The sequence below is a fragment of the Mugil cephalus genome, chromosome 17, assembly GCF_022458985.1.
Source record: "Mugil cephalus isolate CIBA_MC_2020 chromosome 17, CIBA_Mcephalus_1.1, whole genome shotgun sequence".
Taxonomy (NCBI): Eukaryota; Metazoa; Chordata; class Actinopteri; order Mugiliformes; family Mugilidae; genus Mugil; species Mugil cephalus.
Window position 1 is genome coordinate 15,518,694 of NC_061786.1, and position 18,495 is coordinate 15,537,188.

Consider the following 18,495-nt stretch of genomic DNA (forward strand, 5'->3'; position numbering starts at 1 on the left):
GAAGTTGATCGGGCAGTGTGTTGCAGAGGAAATGCTGCTTCTTTATATAACTAATAAATGTAATGAATGTAACTAATAAAATAACTTGTAATCTAATCTATTTACTTTTAAAACAGTAAAGTTACCTTTTAAAGGAGTAGTCAGTACTTTTTCAAGGTAACTGTAGCACGGTTACCTCAACTGATGAGCAGTGGGAGAGACCAGTGCGGTTCCCCAAACGTTTGCTGCAGGTAAACAACGTCCATGACTTTGACTTCTACCAACAAACATCTCATCTATCCTCACTGGGGTACCGGAGGGGCTGGAGCTATCCCAGCTGTCATCAGGCAGTACCAGTCTATCACACTATCGCACTCATACTCCCACCTATAAGCCATTTAGAGTCACCAACCAACCTAACGAGCATGTCTTTTGGAGGTGAACCAACACCTTCTTCCCAAATTCCAACAATCTTGTTTTGCGACATTGTTGACGACATATTTTCTTTTCAAACTGTGAGCTGTGACGGCAAGAAGACCTAGCTCCATCCATACACTAGTGATATTTGGATGTCGTGCTTGTTTCACAATAGTTAGCAAACACTTGGGGTGGGAAATTATTTATTGACTGATTGATGACGACGTCTTTCGTTACGGCGCCTGATGCCTGAGGCTTTAAGGCGCCGGCCGACACTAATATTCCCACACCACTGGTCTTTCAGCTTCAATAACCAGCCACATTGTTTAGCTGGACTCAGCTCAAGTACCTATCCGTCCGATTGTATGTGTTTGCCTTTATGTTAAAGACAAGTAAAATCAGAAACGACAGGCGTGAATATGTGTTTTCTTATATAACTTACCTGTCCGTAGTCAGTGGTGAGCACAAGGGTTCCATCTCCACAGGAGTTGACAGTGGCAGGAACCAGCTGCTCCTTCTCCCTGACCCAAACACGGGCCCCCTGCATCACAGAAACACACACACAGACGCCGAGGTTAGACACCAGCACAATTAAGATTTATGTGAACCTAGGTTTGGTATTTTTGGATTTCTATCCCCCTTCACCTTCAACTGATGCTGATAAAGCAAATAAATGTGCGTACTGGTCCATGCAATGACTGTATGGCTGCAGACAGATGCCACAGATGTGCTAAATGGAAAACTGTAACATCTGTCTACCAACGCGAGCAACAGTGTTTGTGTGTGTGTGTGTGTGTGTGTGTGCGTGCATGTGTGTGTGTCCTCAGGGTCACAGGAAGCGAACTCTTCCCAGACCTTCCCACACAGACAAAGCCCTCTTTCACGCAGCCGCCGACCTCTGACCTCAATCCCCTAAAACGAGGGTACAGCGTAGCAGAGGAATGAGAGAAACGGGGACAAGAAAGGAAACGAGCGGAGGCAGAGTAAATGAAGCAGATGAAGTTCCGGCTAAAGCACTGTACAGGCAGAAAAAGCAACCACATGGCCACTGGTAGAGTTCGGTGTGATGCATCGAACAACCTCTAGAATATGACATGAAAAAAAAACAAAAGCATAAGTGGCATCATAATGTAAATCATGCCAGGAGATAAATAGTAAATATTGATCAGAATAACCGTGAATTAAGTTCAGTCAATCGTTGCACATCTGTCAGATAACTTCAATTTTAGATTATAGGTCAAATCAAACAGGAACAGTGTCCAGAGGGGATGGTAATCGATTCTTAAATGCAGTACACAAAGTTATTGTGCAGGGAATTTTAACAGCTGTCTGACATCTAATAGCCCAACCAATGAATAGATTATGAAGATAATTGTGGGTTTGTATTGATTTAAATTTATGCATGTATATATATATATATATACCTTTTCTTTTGTGTTTGTATGAGTTTGTGTTTCTGGTTTCTTTTGCTGACTTAAATAATAAAAGAGAAAGTTTCTTGGCGCAAAAAAGAACCTTTGGCATTGAAAATAATATTTGGCATCGTAAATAAAAGTTGTGTGTTTTTTTTTTTTGGTCTCACTGGTTTTCAGTTTTGATTTTTTTTTTCCAGTTTCAACTTAAAATCCTGCCAAAAACGTTAACACTGAAAAACAAAACATTAAAACTGTAAACCAGCGAGACTGCAAAAAAAAAAAAAAAAACAAGAACAAAAAACAAGATAGAAAACTTTTGTTACAATGCCAAATATTATTTTTCAATACCAAATTCTTTTTTCAGAGCCAAAGATTAAGGTCAGGGCTCTGACCCCGTACAAACCCTCTAGTTGTGGGTTCACGTTCAGAAAAGTCTCCACCGGATGTGAGCGTCTGAATGAAGTGAAGCAGCAGAGGAGGAGGAGCGGTGGAAATGAATTGATTTAACCAGCGTCCTGAAGCTTTTCCATCACAATCTTTATCCCTTTCATTCCCCTCTTCTGTTTTTTAGGTGATTGTTTCTGTCTTTTTTATTTTTTTTCCCAATCTACCCGCCGATGATATCAGAAAAAAAAAAAAAAGTCCCAGACGATGAAGTCAGTCAGGCAGAAATCACTCACACACACATTCAGTCTGCTATATATACACACAGATACAGATGGATAGCTGAGGGTAAGGCTTAGGGGGAAAAAAATGTCTGAATGCAGTGCTTTTTCCAAACATAAACCCCTGTAGCTCATCCTTCTCATCCTAACCCTCTCCCTCACTGCTGCCTCTGTCTCTTGCTTTCTCTCCAGCAATTCTCTATATATAGCCCCCTCTTCCCTCCTCTAGTCGCTCTCTCTGCAGTCGTCCCGACCTCCAGCTCGTCAGCCTGTCAGATTCCAGCACACTAGGCCGTTATATTGACCTGGTGACCTCTCTGTGCTCGCAGTTCGCCAGATTTCACTGTATCCTGAATTTAACCGATAAACCGACCTCTGAACCTACTTAAACCTCTCCTCTTCTTTTATTGTCATCCCTGAAGCGCGCACATAAAAACATCTTTATTTTTTCACAACTCATACCATTCACCGCAAATTTAATGTATGTTCCCGCTTTCTGGCTCTGTCCTCTTTAGGTAAATTGGTCCCAGATCGATACAGTATCTCAAGAGCAAATGCAGGCGAAGGGGAGCGGAGGGTTATAAATCACCTGCCATCATTACAACCTACACCCACCATCACCCTCCTCCTCTTTGTGTCCTCCTCCCCTCCCCCTATCTATTAGTGGTCCAGACAGACGGGAATGGCCATGCATGACAACAAACTCCAAGCCTTTCGGCGCACCAAAATCTATCTCACGCTCTCTCCTTCTCTGGTCCTCCGTTCCATGAAACCCAATCTGGACGACGGTCAAACACGGGCCTCCAGCTCCATCCATCACCTTTTTTCGTCAAGCTCCATTAAACCTCAAACAACTTCACTTGTCGCTTTAGCCTCAAACGCGACCCCTGACCTCGAGCCTCTGACCACGTCCTCTCAGAAGACGGGAGCCGAAAACATCCACCCAAAACATCCGACCCAAGAAACACCATCCGAGGGATGTGTTTGAGCAGGATAGGAGGAATTAACTGGTTTGATTTACGTATGAGCTATGCATTAGCATGATGACAGATGAGGGATAGTGTGGTTCAGCCTGGAGGATGTAGTGAAAATCGCCAATACACTTGTTTCTGGATACAAGAATCAAGCCATGCTGTGGCAGAAAGGTTGTCTTTTTGTGAAATCTGCTGGATTAGTTACTCAGGTTTGACAATAACAGTTTAAAACCAAGAAAGAATCAAATTAGCATAGTCTGCTGATTTTCTGCCAACAAACCCAATGTCTGATGGCAGTCAGCGTGCCAAACTTGGCAATCAAACATCTGTAATCTGATTCCAAGCACTGTCAAATGCCAAAAACAGTGAAACTTTACAGGCTGTGAATCATTTCAATGAAATAACATTGTTTCTGACAGGTATTTCTCCTTCCTCCATGTAGGCCAAGGGCTCGTTGCAGGGCTAAAACCAGAAGGGCTGATTAAACCAAGAAGAAGAACTGGAAGAACTATTAATAAGGTCCTGGCCATCTAATAATCTTTCATTACCGAATACACAAAAGGGAGCATCCCCAGAGCGCTCGAGCCAGACGCATGAACAGCCGTGCGTGCGCGAGATAAAGGCCTCGTTTCTGCTCAGGCGATTACACGGGCGCCTTTGCCATTTCACTGAGGTAAATCCGTCTCTGATGAAGGACCCCTCCCCCTGAGACGTCTTGCTCACACCTCAGGAAACTTAGTCATGTTCAGTACCGTTCATTTACTGTATAGCCAAGTTAATACAACAGAAACACCAAACAGAGGACACAATCATACAAAAAATGCGAAACACTAAAAAAAAGAAACGGGTAAAGGTTTATTGTGTCGCCACAACTCAATAGTTTAGTTACTATCCACTGAGTTCCTACATTACCTCGAACATCCAAAGCATCAAAAGTATCGATATTTGGATTTGAGAATCGATCTTAGAGCATAAAGACCTGATATCGGAAATATCCATCCGCACATCACCTCAGGAAACACTGAACATAAACATACAACCGAAATCTGCAGGCGGATGCGTGAACTTTAAACCGTGACAAACAAAAACAGGACTTACAGGTGTGCACGGCAGTCGCTCATTATGTCATGATAACGTTCTCTACTACAACATCTCATATATTTGCAGAGATGGTGTTTACCCTAATTTCTACTATGCTTTTCAGCATTTATACGCATCAAAGGCAGAAGGAGGGTTCCAGTCCATCCACTGAGAGGCATAGGCAAGGAAATGCATTTCAGACTAATCACTGTGGTTGTGGTCTGCATCGTCCTGACATGTGGTTGCATTTCTGGGGTGGTGCACAACAGGCCTCCATACCTGGAGATGCATAAATCAAACCTAAAAAAAAAACTAAAACATTTGTAGCAGCTTTCTCAGAACAGTGTTTTGCAATCACTGTTAGGAATTAAATGCAAATGGAGGCAAGCTAACGTCCTCATATTGTCATGTTTGATGTAGATACTGAGTTCAGTCTGGACTGAAGTGGTGAACAAACTGACCAACACTGCCATGACTGGCGCTACACACACACACACACACACACACACACACACACACACACACGCTGTGTTCTAAAATGAATGGCCAAAGGAGAAATGAAAGAGGTGTGGGTCAGGCTTGAAACGCCAAAGGACAAAAGGGGGGAAGAGGCACATCTGACAACCAGGCTTTGATGGACTTACAAACAACAGAGAGGAGGAGGCAGAAGGGACAGAGGAACAAGAGGAACGAGGGAAACCAGGGACGATGGAGCTGACACCAGAAAACACAAAATTCTGAAAGGCTGAAAGTAGAGGAGGTAGAAAACGACGCAGATTGACAGAAACGAGGCAAAAATTAATGAACGATGACAGAAGCAGCTGACCGGTTGGCAGCTAATGGAGGAAAACTGAAGAGCAGCATGGAGGTGGGAGAACACACTGTAATATCTGGGGACTAAAGGTCAGAGGTGGATACATGAGATGAGCCTGAATGTGTGCCTCTGTCTAGCTGCTCTCTGCTACATACAGTGCAGTTGCTTTATTTCTCAGTCAGAGATAAGACAACGTTGTACTACACCATGTTTGTTGGACATTCTATTGGGAGAAGCCCAATCCTCCACCTCCACACAACTTCTGCTGTGTTTATAATGATGTTTGAGACTGTAATTGCCTGTTGGATGGTTCAACATCTTGGGAAATCACTGCGCACAATACCTTCCTGACACTGGTCTTGAGTGGAGAGCAGCGTCATTCAATTTCTGTAAGCTCAACATATTTACTAGTTGAGATTCGTAACCACTTAACGCCACTTGAACACTGTGTGCATTTTTTTTTCTTTCATTTTTTTAATATACATATATTCTTGACACTTTTTATGTGAACAACCAAGTGCAACAGCAGCAAAAACTGCTGGAGATTGTGCACCGTAACCTTCATACAGTATTCAATGATTTTCACATTTTCACATAATTAAACATGATGTAATTTAAAATTTAAAAGAGTGAACAGTTTTGCATGAGTTAAAAAAAAACAACACCAAATCTTATAGGCCAGGGGTCTTCAAAGTTTTTCAGCCCAAGGACCCCGAACTGATGGAGAGATTACTTTATGTGTTCTGTATTAAACTCTGTGTCAAACTGATGCAGGAGCCTACAGACCTCATGGATCAAATTATTGAGTTTCGTTGAGCAACTTCACTTAAATCTCTGTTGCATCTCTGCAGTTAAAATTGTTGTCATCACAACTTTTCAGTGCCAGAATCTTATCAATGCCAGCTCCTCTATGCAACGTCGAACTTTCCATTTCAGAGCGACAGCCCGGTTAGAAGCGGTGATTTAATGGTGACATATCTGATAAATCTGTGTGTGAACTGGAGGGACTTGTTGCTGTTGCCTTGATTTCCTGACATGACCGCGTTAAAGCGCTCTCATCCATCCCCTCCTGTGCAGCTCGGCCTGTGTCAGAGACCAAAACTGTGTCAGTAATATTCCATTAAAGGTGATAATGCCATCAGGGCGGCAGTGGGGCTTTTAGAAGATTAGGACAGCTGGAAGGAAAGCGACAACATGTGTTTATACGTGCGGGCGGGTGTGTGTGTGTATGTGGATGGATGGATGCATGTCACCTGCCAGAATACAAGACACATCTGTCACTTAAAGAGATTACTGTTAAAATTTAACACAGCAGGTATAAAAACATCAGGAACAAGTGAATACAATGTTATCCTCAGCAGTAGGTAGTGGTTTCAATATCCAAAAACGTTATTATGATCACATGACAGAAGGTCTTATGATTACTTTTTGCTTCACTCCATGTAAATGTGACAATTAACTTCAAAATGCCTCCTCGTTCCTATTCTTGTGAGGACATTTGACTAATCTGATACACAATCCCACACACACACACAGCCAGAAACTATTAGGTCAACGCTGTCTCCCACAGCTACTGTGCTGCAGATACAGAAGTGCCATGAGTTCTGAGCACATAAGCAAACCGTGTTCCCTCTTTGCCGGCTTTACTGTTATTACAGAATATCTCAGGCTTGGACAGATAACCTTTTTAACCTGTGCTGAATTTCAAAACAAACACATGGGTGATTTATCCAAAGTAAACCAGATCAGAGGCTATTGCTAAATTGCTAAGCAGCTGAAAGAAGCAGCTGTTGATGGTATTTTGTGCGCGCGCCATGTGTGCGTATGCAAGTGTGTGTCTGTACAGTGCAAATCCTCTTTCAGGACTCTGCTAATTATCACATTCTCTCTCATCTTGGATTAAACTACAGTTGCACGCCCCCCTCCCCAACCCAACAACCGCCTTTCCCACCACCCTGGCAACAAAACTCCACGGCAACAGTGCGGAAACAGGGCACCATGGAAACAGCCTTTCTCCTCTGAGCCTTAGCGGATGCTGGGAGTTGATGTTCAGGTGCAGAGGATTGTGGGATATGATGGACTGGAATTCTTGTCCCACAAAGAGTCAGCGTGACAAGAATTCCCACTGTTGCATCCAATTGTGACGTTTTATTATCTTATTATCTTATTATCGTTCTCCTGTCGTGTACCCCAATTCCATCACAGTAGGATTATGGGAGATGCTGTTTTATTCACACACCGTAAAATAGCTTTAATTTGACTGAATCAGAGATGCTGTCGCGCCCCTACACATGCAGAACAAGCAGGAGAGTATCAGAAAAAGAGAAGTGAGAGATGGGAAACAGAAGACGAAGGAGAGCTGCCAGAAGGGGGAGGGAGTGGTTGGTTGGAGCGAGGTGGAAACGCACCAAGACACAGTGGCCGCAGGGAGAGAGAGACCATGAGAGAGACGGGGAAAAGCGGAGAGAGGGAGAGAGGAGCGCAAAGCTGATGCAGCTCCTGAGCAGAACAAATGTGTTTGGAGCTGCTGAATATAGGTCACACATCTCCAGCGACTGTGTGCTTTGCCTCCAATGAACCATCCTCCTGCAGCGCGCATTCAGAATCATGCATAACGTGGACAACAATGTACGGACGCGGGTTCCGCTAATTTTAAGATCTTTAAATCCAGTGCACAAACAAAAGCGCAATATTTAACACGCTTATATAAACTCGGTTATCAAGCTGTAAAACAAAATCACGTGGAGGCTGCTTTGCATGTGTCGACGTGAACGTTTCGCAGCTTCTATGCAAGCAACCCGGTACAGAATGCATCAGCTTGATTAATATTTTACTGCAGAGCGAGTTCTTTGCATGAACAATCAACCTCAATGTGTGAAAGCTTTCAGTGCTATATAACTTTGTGTGGGACACGCTACATCGGACACTCAGCAAATTACACGATGGTGAATGAAGATTTATTAGGCAGGACAGTGTCAATATAAATGGGCACCTGTGATACCGCAGCAGTCCTTAACACATTCACACTTGTCTGTCACTTCGGTTCATAGCGGCTGTGCACCTGCAGTCCAGGCCAGACATATCACCTCTGAGCTTGTCAGCAATGTTAGTATTACTGGATGTTTCCCACTCAACAGCCTTCATGAGATAATTCCTTTTCTTAAAGCTACGGTGCACAACGTTTGTCTTCCCCTTCCCCCGACGAGAATCCAAATGGAAACTTGGGTTTTTCATCTGAACGCAAAGTTAAATTTTTATCTGGAGCATTAAAACATTTTCTTGGGTCCTCAAGATCAATTCGTAGAACCAAGGTTACAGTCATAACTTTTTGCTTCTCTGCCACATGCATTCTCCCAGTTTCTGTAGGCTAGTTCTGTTCCCACCCATACTGCTGCTCCCCTCCTCAACTCTGGCAAACAAGCCACGATGGTGCACCACTGTGGGAAATAACACCACAAATAATATATTTAGAATTCTGGTATGCTGCAGAATGGTGGGGAACTCGTTTGGCAGAGGCTTGAATGCAACAGACGTGTGACTATATGAAATAATCCTGCAGTACAGCTTCCAATATCTGTTGTCACGTTTGATCGCAGCATGATGAAAGAGGTGACAGATATGAGTTTCTTCTCTCCAAGTTTGAGTGAATGCATGTGTGACCCAGTTCAGGAACTTGAACCCGGGATCACACTGACGCAGTTTCTCCACAAGCGTCCTAAAAACTTCTCATGGAGTTGTTTAGCTAGCGTATTCCAAAACAACATATGTAGATTTGAGGAAGTATTTAGAGCATGTAATGTCACTAAATTCTCCCCAACTAACCAACCCGGGTTTGAACTTGCAGTGATTATACAGTAGTCTGATGCCACCTGATATTTCATGCTTGGCCGACCGGCCAACTATCACGTTTTCTGCCTGGGTTGAGGGAGGAACAGGGAGAGACATCAGCTGTTTCTGTTTTTTGGGGATAGAGCGACAAACAGGGTGAATGCAGGGATGTAAGATTGAGTGATGGGGTGATGAAAGCGGCAGAGGAACGAAACTAAGTGGATGTTGGACAGACACTTCTTATGAGGACTGATTACTCAGCGGCCCGCTGCATGAAGTCATGTTTCTGAGTATCAAGTAAGCGGCTTGTGCACAACTGCAGGCCCCAAACATCATAACTCAATAAGTCACTCCATTTTCAGATGTCACAAGGGGTTTCAGAGTCGGCGTCGTTTGGGGATGCAGGTCCGCTTATTTGATGAATCAATATGATCAATATATCACAGACGGATTGGAAGTAGTGTAGCAGAGACGTGGTTGTGGCACTGTGTGGCTGCACGACGATCAGAATATCACCCAGCTTGAATATAAAGAGTCTCGCATGGACAGCAGGGATCTCTGCCCACACGCATACCCACACAACCACTCGCACACACACTAATAAATGGAATGACATCACTGCCAGTGTGAGAGGCATTTAAACCCATATCAGATTAACTTAAGATGGGGGGGGGGTACTGCATCAATGGCCAAGAAGGCGTTTCACGAGATTTGTGTTGGCCTGTGCCACCAAATTGGGTGTGAGGAACAAAATCCAAAAGAAGGGACAGGTGGCAACTCCTTAGTGGGTGTGAAAGCGTAGAATCTAGACTCTACAAATCTGAGAGAAAATGTCCACCACTGTGGATCAGACTGGGCAAAATGAAACAGATTTATGCTGAAGATAAAAGAGACCAACAGGCCAAGCTCAGCCCGAAGGGGTGACTGAACTACCAACAGCTGATTTAACTAATATTCAATTACAATACCAGCTGTTAATTTATCTCCCTCTTGCTTCACCTATTCTATCTACACTCCCCCCAGCTCTCCTTCATTCTGCTTCCCCTGTTCCTCCTCCTCCTTCACCCTCCTGTGGGCTATGGGCCCATACCCAGCGGTGGATCCCATCTCCATCCCATTCGCAGTAAAAAAAAACACAGAAGGGGTCTCTTCACGGCACCATGGTGAGGGAGGTCTGTCGCTAAAGGCCAACACGGTCCATCCTCCCTCAGCAGATTGGCTTTAATCCGAGAGCCAGCCTTATGGATGCAAAAGCCCGTGTCACCTCTCCTTTGGCCAATTTTTCTGCAGCTCTGCTTCGAATTAATTCACCCAGGCCCCAGATGCTCTGCAGTGACAATGAAATCGACGCGGTGTTTCATTCTCAAATGCATGCATCTATAATATCAGGCCTGCTTCTTGTGGTTTCACTGGGAACGGCGGGTCGAGCGCGAGGCAACACCTGCCGTAACCAATATCGACGTAAATCAAAAATGAAAACCCGTGGATCTTGCAGCAGGCTATAAACACGGAACCAGCGGAAATCCAGGCTCCGCCGTCCCGCGAACTCTTAATCTGTCATTAATGTTTAGCTCGATTAGAGTGACACATATTGTCAATGGCTTACCTCCGTGAAAAACGCCTCCATCCTGCCTACTCCTCCCAGACGACGCGCGCCCGGCCCGGCAGAGCGCAGACACCGGCACCGGTCTCGGGTGCGCAAATCTCACCGATGCGAGGGTGAGCGTGTTCGCCAAGACGAGGAAAAGGTAACGTTGTCTCTGTATTCGCGTTTCCCATTCAACGGGCGTTTACTTTCATCCCCGGAGTGACTCAAATTGCACACACACGCACCTCAGCAGCGCCCGGGATGTATGCGCAAAGAGAAACACATGAGAGAAATCCAAGGAGGGTGTGATGAAAAATTAAAATTGTCCTCGCGAGGGATCCGTCGGATGTAGAGCCCCGGTTTTCCAGGTCTGCCTCGGTTCGGTGTACCAGTGTATGTGTGCATGAATATTTGTGTATGCGTGGGGGATACGTGTGTGCATATGTGTGAGGTTTGCTGAGTATCGTGCGTGGGGTTGTCAGAGGACCAGTCCGGGGGCAGAATGAGTTTGACGCTGCCCACCGCACATACCGACGGGGCGGTGCAGACGCAGCCTCCTCCGATGCAAGGCACACACACACACACACGCACGCACACGCACGCACACACACACACACACACACACACACACACACATTAAGCTCCGATGAAGAGCACACAGATGTGTGAGCAAACCCCAGCTGAAGCGTTACTGTCTTCGGTTAACGGTGGGCAAACATCTGCAGATCAACCACAAAAACAACAAGTCCTCTTAAAGGATCCACCTACGAATAAATACGAGCCGGTTGCTGACTCCCAGAACTAGATGAAAGATCCACGGTCCCTCTTGGCCCAATTACAGGTGTTGATCCTGAAGTGAACCAGATTGACGATATTGACCAAAAAAAAGGCTGTTGAAGGATTCATCACCTGGTCTGACATCTTATCCGTTGGCATATAATTATATAACAATTCACTGTGTTCCATTTACATAGATGTCCTTTTTGATTCCTCGCCTGCTCTTGAACTTGATATTAAAGTATAAGAAAACTGGACTGGAGGGGAAGAGTTAATATGTGTCTTCTTTATTGCATAGAATGAGGTTTGGTTACAGGGTCAGTCAGTACCCCCCCTCCCCTCCAGGCTGAAAAATGATATATTTTACCACACACACACCGCACACAACAGAGCAGCGGGGGGAAAACACCCCCAGATCAGGAAGAACAACGCCTCGTGTCCCCAAAGACAACAGTTAGTCCGGCCGAGAGAGAGAAACAGATTGACAGCTGGTTCATGCGATGTAGTTTTAATTCTTCCTTTCAGAGATCGAGGCTGCAGGGGCCAGGTGCAGCCATCAGGAGCCCAGCAGGCAGAGGCCTCTCTGGGGGTAAAGTATTGTGAAGCTCAGCTCGTTCCCTCTGGAGCCCCGGAGGTAGAGGGGAGGAGGTGGACCTTCTGTACGCACGCCTGGACGTATTATTTCACCATGCCCTCCATCTTCATCAGGGAGACAGTTCAAGAACTAGACCCAACAACAGGGGCCCGTGTTTTGTTAGAAACGTGTGTGTGTGTGTGTGTGTGTGTGTGTGTGTGTGTGTGTGTGTGTGTGTGTGTGTGTGTGTGTGTGTGCGCGTCTGTACGAGTACGCACACATATGTGCACTCAGGAAATGAGACCTGAGCCTTACAGTCCTTAATATGGACTGGCCTTTGGGGCAGAATGTGCAGCGTTCAGAAACATTGTCTAGACTCTGAAACAGGCCACAGGTCTGGTATATAAACATCAACCAGGATGATGCTTCATTCAACTGAAAGGCGAGTCACATTTCTGCAACAAGTTATACTTTGACATGAAGTAAATGCAGATAATAAGTGTGGTGATTTTATGTTTTGTGTTTGTTAAAACATCTGTGAACCTCCCAAAGTCTCAAGAGATGCTTTAGTGTTTAGTGGTGATGCATTCAGGTGCCAAGACCAGTTTGTTGACACAGGACCAACAGAGGTTACATCCCTCTCGGTCTGATTAGGCGCCCCCGGGGCAGTGTTTACGAATCATAATGGACTCTCAGATTATCTCCACTGCTTTCTCTCTTCTTAAAGTTTAATGAATCGCGGCTCCAAAAAGGACGCTGATATAATTTGCTGTTTTACGAGAAGACGGATTCACATTCAGCTCGCACTGGAGAGTATTGAACAGGTAACGCATTTATCGTGTGTAACATTTGTGATATACAGCACACAGGGAATAAAAAATCCACTGAATTCTTGATGCACGTATGAGCTGAACTGCAACTGAGGATATTTTAAGTCTGGACACGTGTTAACCTGAGCTGAAACTAATGGTCAGTAAATCTAATATAAAATAATGATTCACGATTTTCTCATTTTATAGAAAACCACAAAGATAAGTGACTTTGTTCACACATGGCTGCAGAACACATGAAATAAACTTTTTTTGTTGTTGTTGTGTTTTTGTGTGTTTTATTTTACCCGTACACACCCATGGTTTTCCTGGTGAAAAATGGCCGGTCATTAGAAATTAACAAATCTACAAACACATTGCCACGCTCCTTTCCTTTCCTTTTTTTTTTAAACAAACCTTTATTGAGATTTTGCCAACATAATTACACTTTACAATATTACACAACAAAAGCGTAAAACATACATTATCACCTAATGTTGTGTTAGATTTTTTTTTTAACCAGCTTCAGCTCTTGTTTGTGGCTTTGATCTTCTGTTTGCCATGCACGTCCCTGTAGCCCCAACCTACTTGGGCTCATTGCTTTTGATCTGTACTAAACCCTGTCCTGGCTGGTTCTGCAGGGTGCTTTTACCAAATGCCCTGAATGTATTTTGATTTAGGTTCTCATGGAAGTCAATAGACTAAAAGCAACAGCTACAGATTTGAGCAGAGAAATCCCCCGGGGAGTGTGTGTGTGTGTGTGTGTGTGTGTGTGTGTGTGTGTGTGTGTGAGGGGGTTGTGGGGTCTCTGCTGTCCACGATTACATGGCTGAAAGCCATCGAGCCAGCAGACCTCCCCTCTAACATGTACATGCGTATGGGAGCAAACGCACGCACTAAAACTCACAGACATCAGAAAGTCTGGGCTATTAAATTCTCATTACCATGACAACCACGGGGCCGAGTGACCCTCGGCGGAGTGAATTGCGGGATGGATTTTGTTCCCTGCGAGTCGGGGAGCAGAACTCTGCTTACTCATCTGACTCTGTCTCCCTTTCTCCTTGACGTCTCCTTCTCCTCTCACTGTTGCGTTGTGTAAATATGTGTGTGTGTGTGTGTGTGTGTGGCGGTAGGTGTTTTGGTGTCAGTGGGTCCTGTTGTACTGAAAAATGCAGACAGATTTACTGAAGAGCTCCAAAGCCGAGCTCTCATAAGAATAAGTCTGGATCTGTATCCACATATCCATGGAAACGTCCTGACGGTTAACTTTATCATGTGACACGTGTGCGTGTGAGCGAGTGAGTGCGCGTGTCATTTGTTGCATGCACTAACAGGCATCACTCACAATGTCACAGCCGATCAGCTTTATTACCGGTGCGTCCATAAATCTCCCTTCGTTCATTACCCCGTGTCTCCTCTGTGACCTCCTCCTCTCACACTCCAGACTGTTTACGGCCGCCGGAGAGGACACGCCGAATCAAAGGGAAACTCTGTGTGAAATGCCCCGATTGATCTTCAGCCACGCTCTGTGGTGATGGTTAACCGGTGAAATGGGACAATCCAAAACCAGGCCTGGAGGGGAAAAAAAAAAACTACCAATCAGGTCTTTGAATGTAAAAAAAAAAGGATTCATTGTGTGGTTAAATTCAACCGAGGTAGTTACATTATTAGTGTGTAAAAGCCAACATCTAAATCCTCTCCTCTAGGAGTAGATGTTATTACAGCTTTGTTAAAATCCATCATCAATACAAATGACAACAGTGCACAGGCATGCACGGTCTCAAGGAAATGCGATATTGAGTACCTGAGGTTAGTTAGAGTCTCTAATTCGATTTATTTTGAATTATTTGTCATGTATTAAATCCCTGCCAGCAGAGCACAAACATTCATTTCAGCATTGATCAGCTCATCAACCCATCAAGACACAGGACACACACTGCATTCCTTCATGCTCGCTAGGATCTTCTCCAAAGGACTTTGAATCTGACCAACCTGCACGAAATGTGCCAAACAAATGCAAACCGGTCGACTGGTAGATTGATAAATTGCTTTTCCATTGTCTCAAACTGCATGGGCGTCCTCCGTCTGCGCTTTTCCATTTCACTTAATTGATTATTGACTAAACTGCTGCTATCGATCGGCAGCCTTTATGTCTGGAGCGCGTTTTGCACGTCTGGATTCAGAGCATTAAAGCGTCTGCAAAAGACGCAGACAACACACGTGAGGCTGGATGTGCGGGACAAAACCAGGCGGAAAACCGTGTGCCGAGTTTTGCACAGAAGAGTCGATGGCATTCAATAGCATAACCAGAAAGATCTGTGTGTTAAAATGCCTTTCTGTGCTAATAAAGTTGAAAATGAATGTCATATATGGAAAAGAATAGATACAAAGAAAGAATACGAGGCGCCCTGGTGCTTCTGAGGGACGAGTCATGCTGGCTGGTGTCAGAGTTCACTCCACGGGGACCATCACGGCGAAGGATGCAATGATTCATGTGTTCATGTCTAATGCACACAGGGACAAACATGATGTCAGCTGATCTGGATGACTCATTCAACGCACACACAGTTTGCGGCGTTGCATTTGAAATTTCTGAGAACAGGAGATGACAGAATAAGATAGTTGTGTAAAAACATTACCGGCCTTGTTCAAAGTAATAAAGAAAATGACATATTTATGTCTTTTCTCCTCCTCTCAGCTGATTTATTCTTTACATTTAATCTTTCACGCACAATACTTCCATACTCCATTATGACATCGTGCGAGATAAACAAAGACTAATGTAGGTCCTTCTCATCCTCTACATTGGAAGATGAGGACAGAGATTAGCGAATGTCTTTGTTCAGGTTGCCTGAATTATAGATGTAACGCACACACACAGAACCTTAGGCTTTCATCCTCCCTACATAAGTCATATCTGTGTCTCCCCTCGAATGAAACATGGACAGGAAATTGATATCAAACGAATCCATTCAGTGGCTGTACATGTTTTCGTGTTATTTTCCGTCTACGAGCCTTCAAAGCATTTGTCGGGGGGAAGTAAGAGCGTACAGGGGTTGAGACGTGGGAATAGATATATGCATGTAAATCTAAATGTCTATATTTAGAGGAAAGATCACCAGATTTTATTTATTTAGTTTTTTCATTTTCATCTTCATCTGGATTATTTCAGGTCTCATTCAGCTACAACTCTTATTAAAGCTTACGGCCTTGTAGCAGCTATTTACATTAGATTAGACACTTTATTCATTCATCTCTATGAGAAATTCATATTTGAAGCAGCTTGACAATTTGATATGTTGCTGAGCTGACATTGTTAGTGTGATTTTAATCTTTGTAGTTGAAAACGTATATAAACATGAATTTTCTTAAGCTCAGTATATGAACACCTCAGTGATAAGTAGATACTGGCTGGAATATTTTTGCAAAATTACATTTATTTATACTCTTGGTACTTGCAGGGAGTTCAAATGTCATTCCTGTTTGTTTGAAAAGAGCTTTAAAGTAACATTTCAACCTTATAATATGCACAGATAAATGTTTAAAAAATAGAAAATCATTAAATCGATGAATCAAAGAAAAAGACAATTTATTTTAGACAAAAACAGAATAATGATTTGCAGTCTCTTAACACCTACTCACACGATGGCACCAATGAATAGCCAGTAAATAACAACCCGACTCAAAGGGAAGTGGGGCGATTAGAGCTGCCTCAGGGGCACCAGCAACGAGAGGAAGACGATTTAAAATTTAAGGAGGAGATCTGGTGAGTGAACGAGATTTCATACCTGCCGTGTTGGGTTTCCACGGGTGCATGTACAGGAAGGGGCTCTAATTAAGTTGCTCTAGAGAGATGACTTCATCCCAGTTTCCCCACTCAGAACCCCCCACCCCCCTACATAGGCACCCCCACCTGCTCCAGCCTGCCCCCACCCACCCCGGCGATCCCAGCATGGGTTGCATGGCAGCATGACGGCACGTCTTGGGGACCAAATTAGCCGTCAGTGCAGCCCCCTAATTCCCCACAGACAGTGGGGTAATTCAATCAGCTAGCTATAGCCTGCAGCATACAAACCCATACACACGCAATAGTCTAGATTCATAATCTGGACTTTCGGGAAAAGAAATGTAAAAAAAACCAAAACAAAATATCTATTATCTGGGTCTGTTTTTATTTATTTATTTATTTTTTTATCAACCTTTTATGCACAGATGTCAATTTGTGTCATGGTCTAACACATGAAGATCCATTAATTCAGAGACATCGAGATGAATTGTGCTTCTGGATCTGGAAACTGTTTGGTGTTTATCATCTAGTGAGCTTCGCTGTGACAGACTTTTTCTACTGGATTAAGATGAATGAAGCCTAATCCTAATCAGAAGAGATTAAATTGCCCAGATCACTATAATAACTGGATTACACTGACTCCCTCCTGACTGAAGACACCCCTGCCCTTTTTTAAAAAAAAATAAATAAATAAATAAAACTCTTTTAATGGGGGAAAAATTAGGTAAGATGTATGTTGTTGATAAATTAAAGAAAACTCAAAGAAAAATCAGAGAAACTATATGTTTTTGGTTTGTGTGGTCAGACCATCCAAATCAGACACATGATTAAATTCCCTGTTGGGAAACTGGTTAATGAAATCGTCATTACTGAATTTAGTACACATGGGTACGTACACAAACACACACAGCCACCGGTGTTAACGGTATAACTAATGCAGTGACACCGTGAACAAAAGCCCAGCTGTCACTCCAGAGGCTTAACAATCGTGTATGAATATTCATCCCCGCTGAGGGCGACAGGAGGTGAGCTTGGCTTTGCAAAATATCATCTTTGTACTGTGGTGTCAGCCCCTGCACCTCATCCACTTTATGTCACTTTATTACTCATTCAGGATCATTTATAATTCAGTATTTGTCATAACTTGTTAATCAGTGACAAAATCATAAATGTGATCTTGCAATTTAAATTCCTGTGCAAAAAAATATGAATTATCATTATTATTATTTTGAGAAGTTTAAACCTCAAACTTTTTTTTGTTATATACAATGTGCAATTAAGCAGATGGAAACTGTTGGACACATTAGTGGTCCCTTAGTGGCTCTTCTGCAAAAAATCGATGCTGCTAAAATCTCTGAAGCACAATTGTGGGCGACTTCACTCAAACCGTATGTGTAATCACCAACTTCATGTCCTTCTGGAGTGGAGGATATTAAATATGAACTTGGTAGATGCCTGGCAAGCCACACAATTAAGCATTGATTTATTATCCACTTATTTATTGTTGTTTTATGCTGAATTAGATTCTTGTCTGTAGACAACCTTTCATTTTCTTGCAGCCTTTTGTGCGATCAACAAAGATCTCTTTAAGTTTGATTAACAAGGAAACTGCTTAATGTGAATGATTTTATTAACTTTTTTGTCTATTTAATATTGTATTATTATATATTATATAATATATTATTATTTATATTTTCATATATTTTATTATATATATATAGATATAATTATATATATTAATTATATATATAATTATATTATATAATATAAAATAAAGTTATCTATTTG

At 43.3% G+C, this 18,495-nt stretch overlaps 1 protein-coding gene across 4 annotated transcripts in view; it reads right to left on the reverse strand.

The window, feature by feature from the left end:
- Positions 1-11,496, reverse strand: part of myo10l1 (myosin X, like 1) — a 41,338-nt gene extending 29,842 nt beyond the window's left edge. For 2 of the 4 annotated variants that reach the window (XM_047611643.1, XM_047611642.1), the window contains exons 1-2: positions 10,779-11,496; positions 839-937 (exon numbers count right to left, since the gene is read on the reverse strand). In XM_047611643.1, the coding sequence (XP_047467599.1) occupies positions 839-937; positions 10,779-10,799 (120 nt within the window). In that variant the 5' untranslated portion in view covers positions 10,800-11,496. The remainder of the gene's footprint in view (positions 1-838; positions 938-10,778) is intronic. The other 2 variants (XM_047611645.1, XM_047611644.1) reach the window with 1 other exon arrangement.
- Between the last annotated feature and the right edge of the window lie 6,999 nt (positions 11,497-18,495).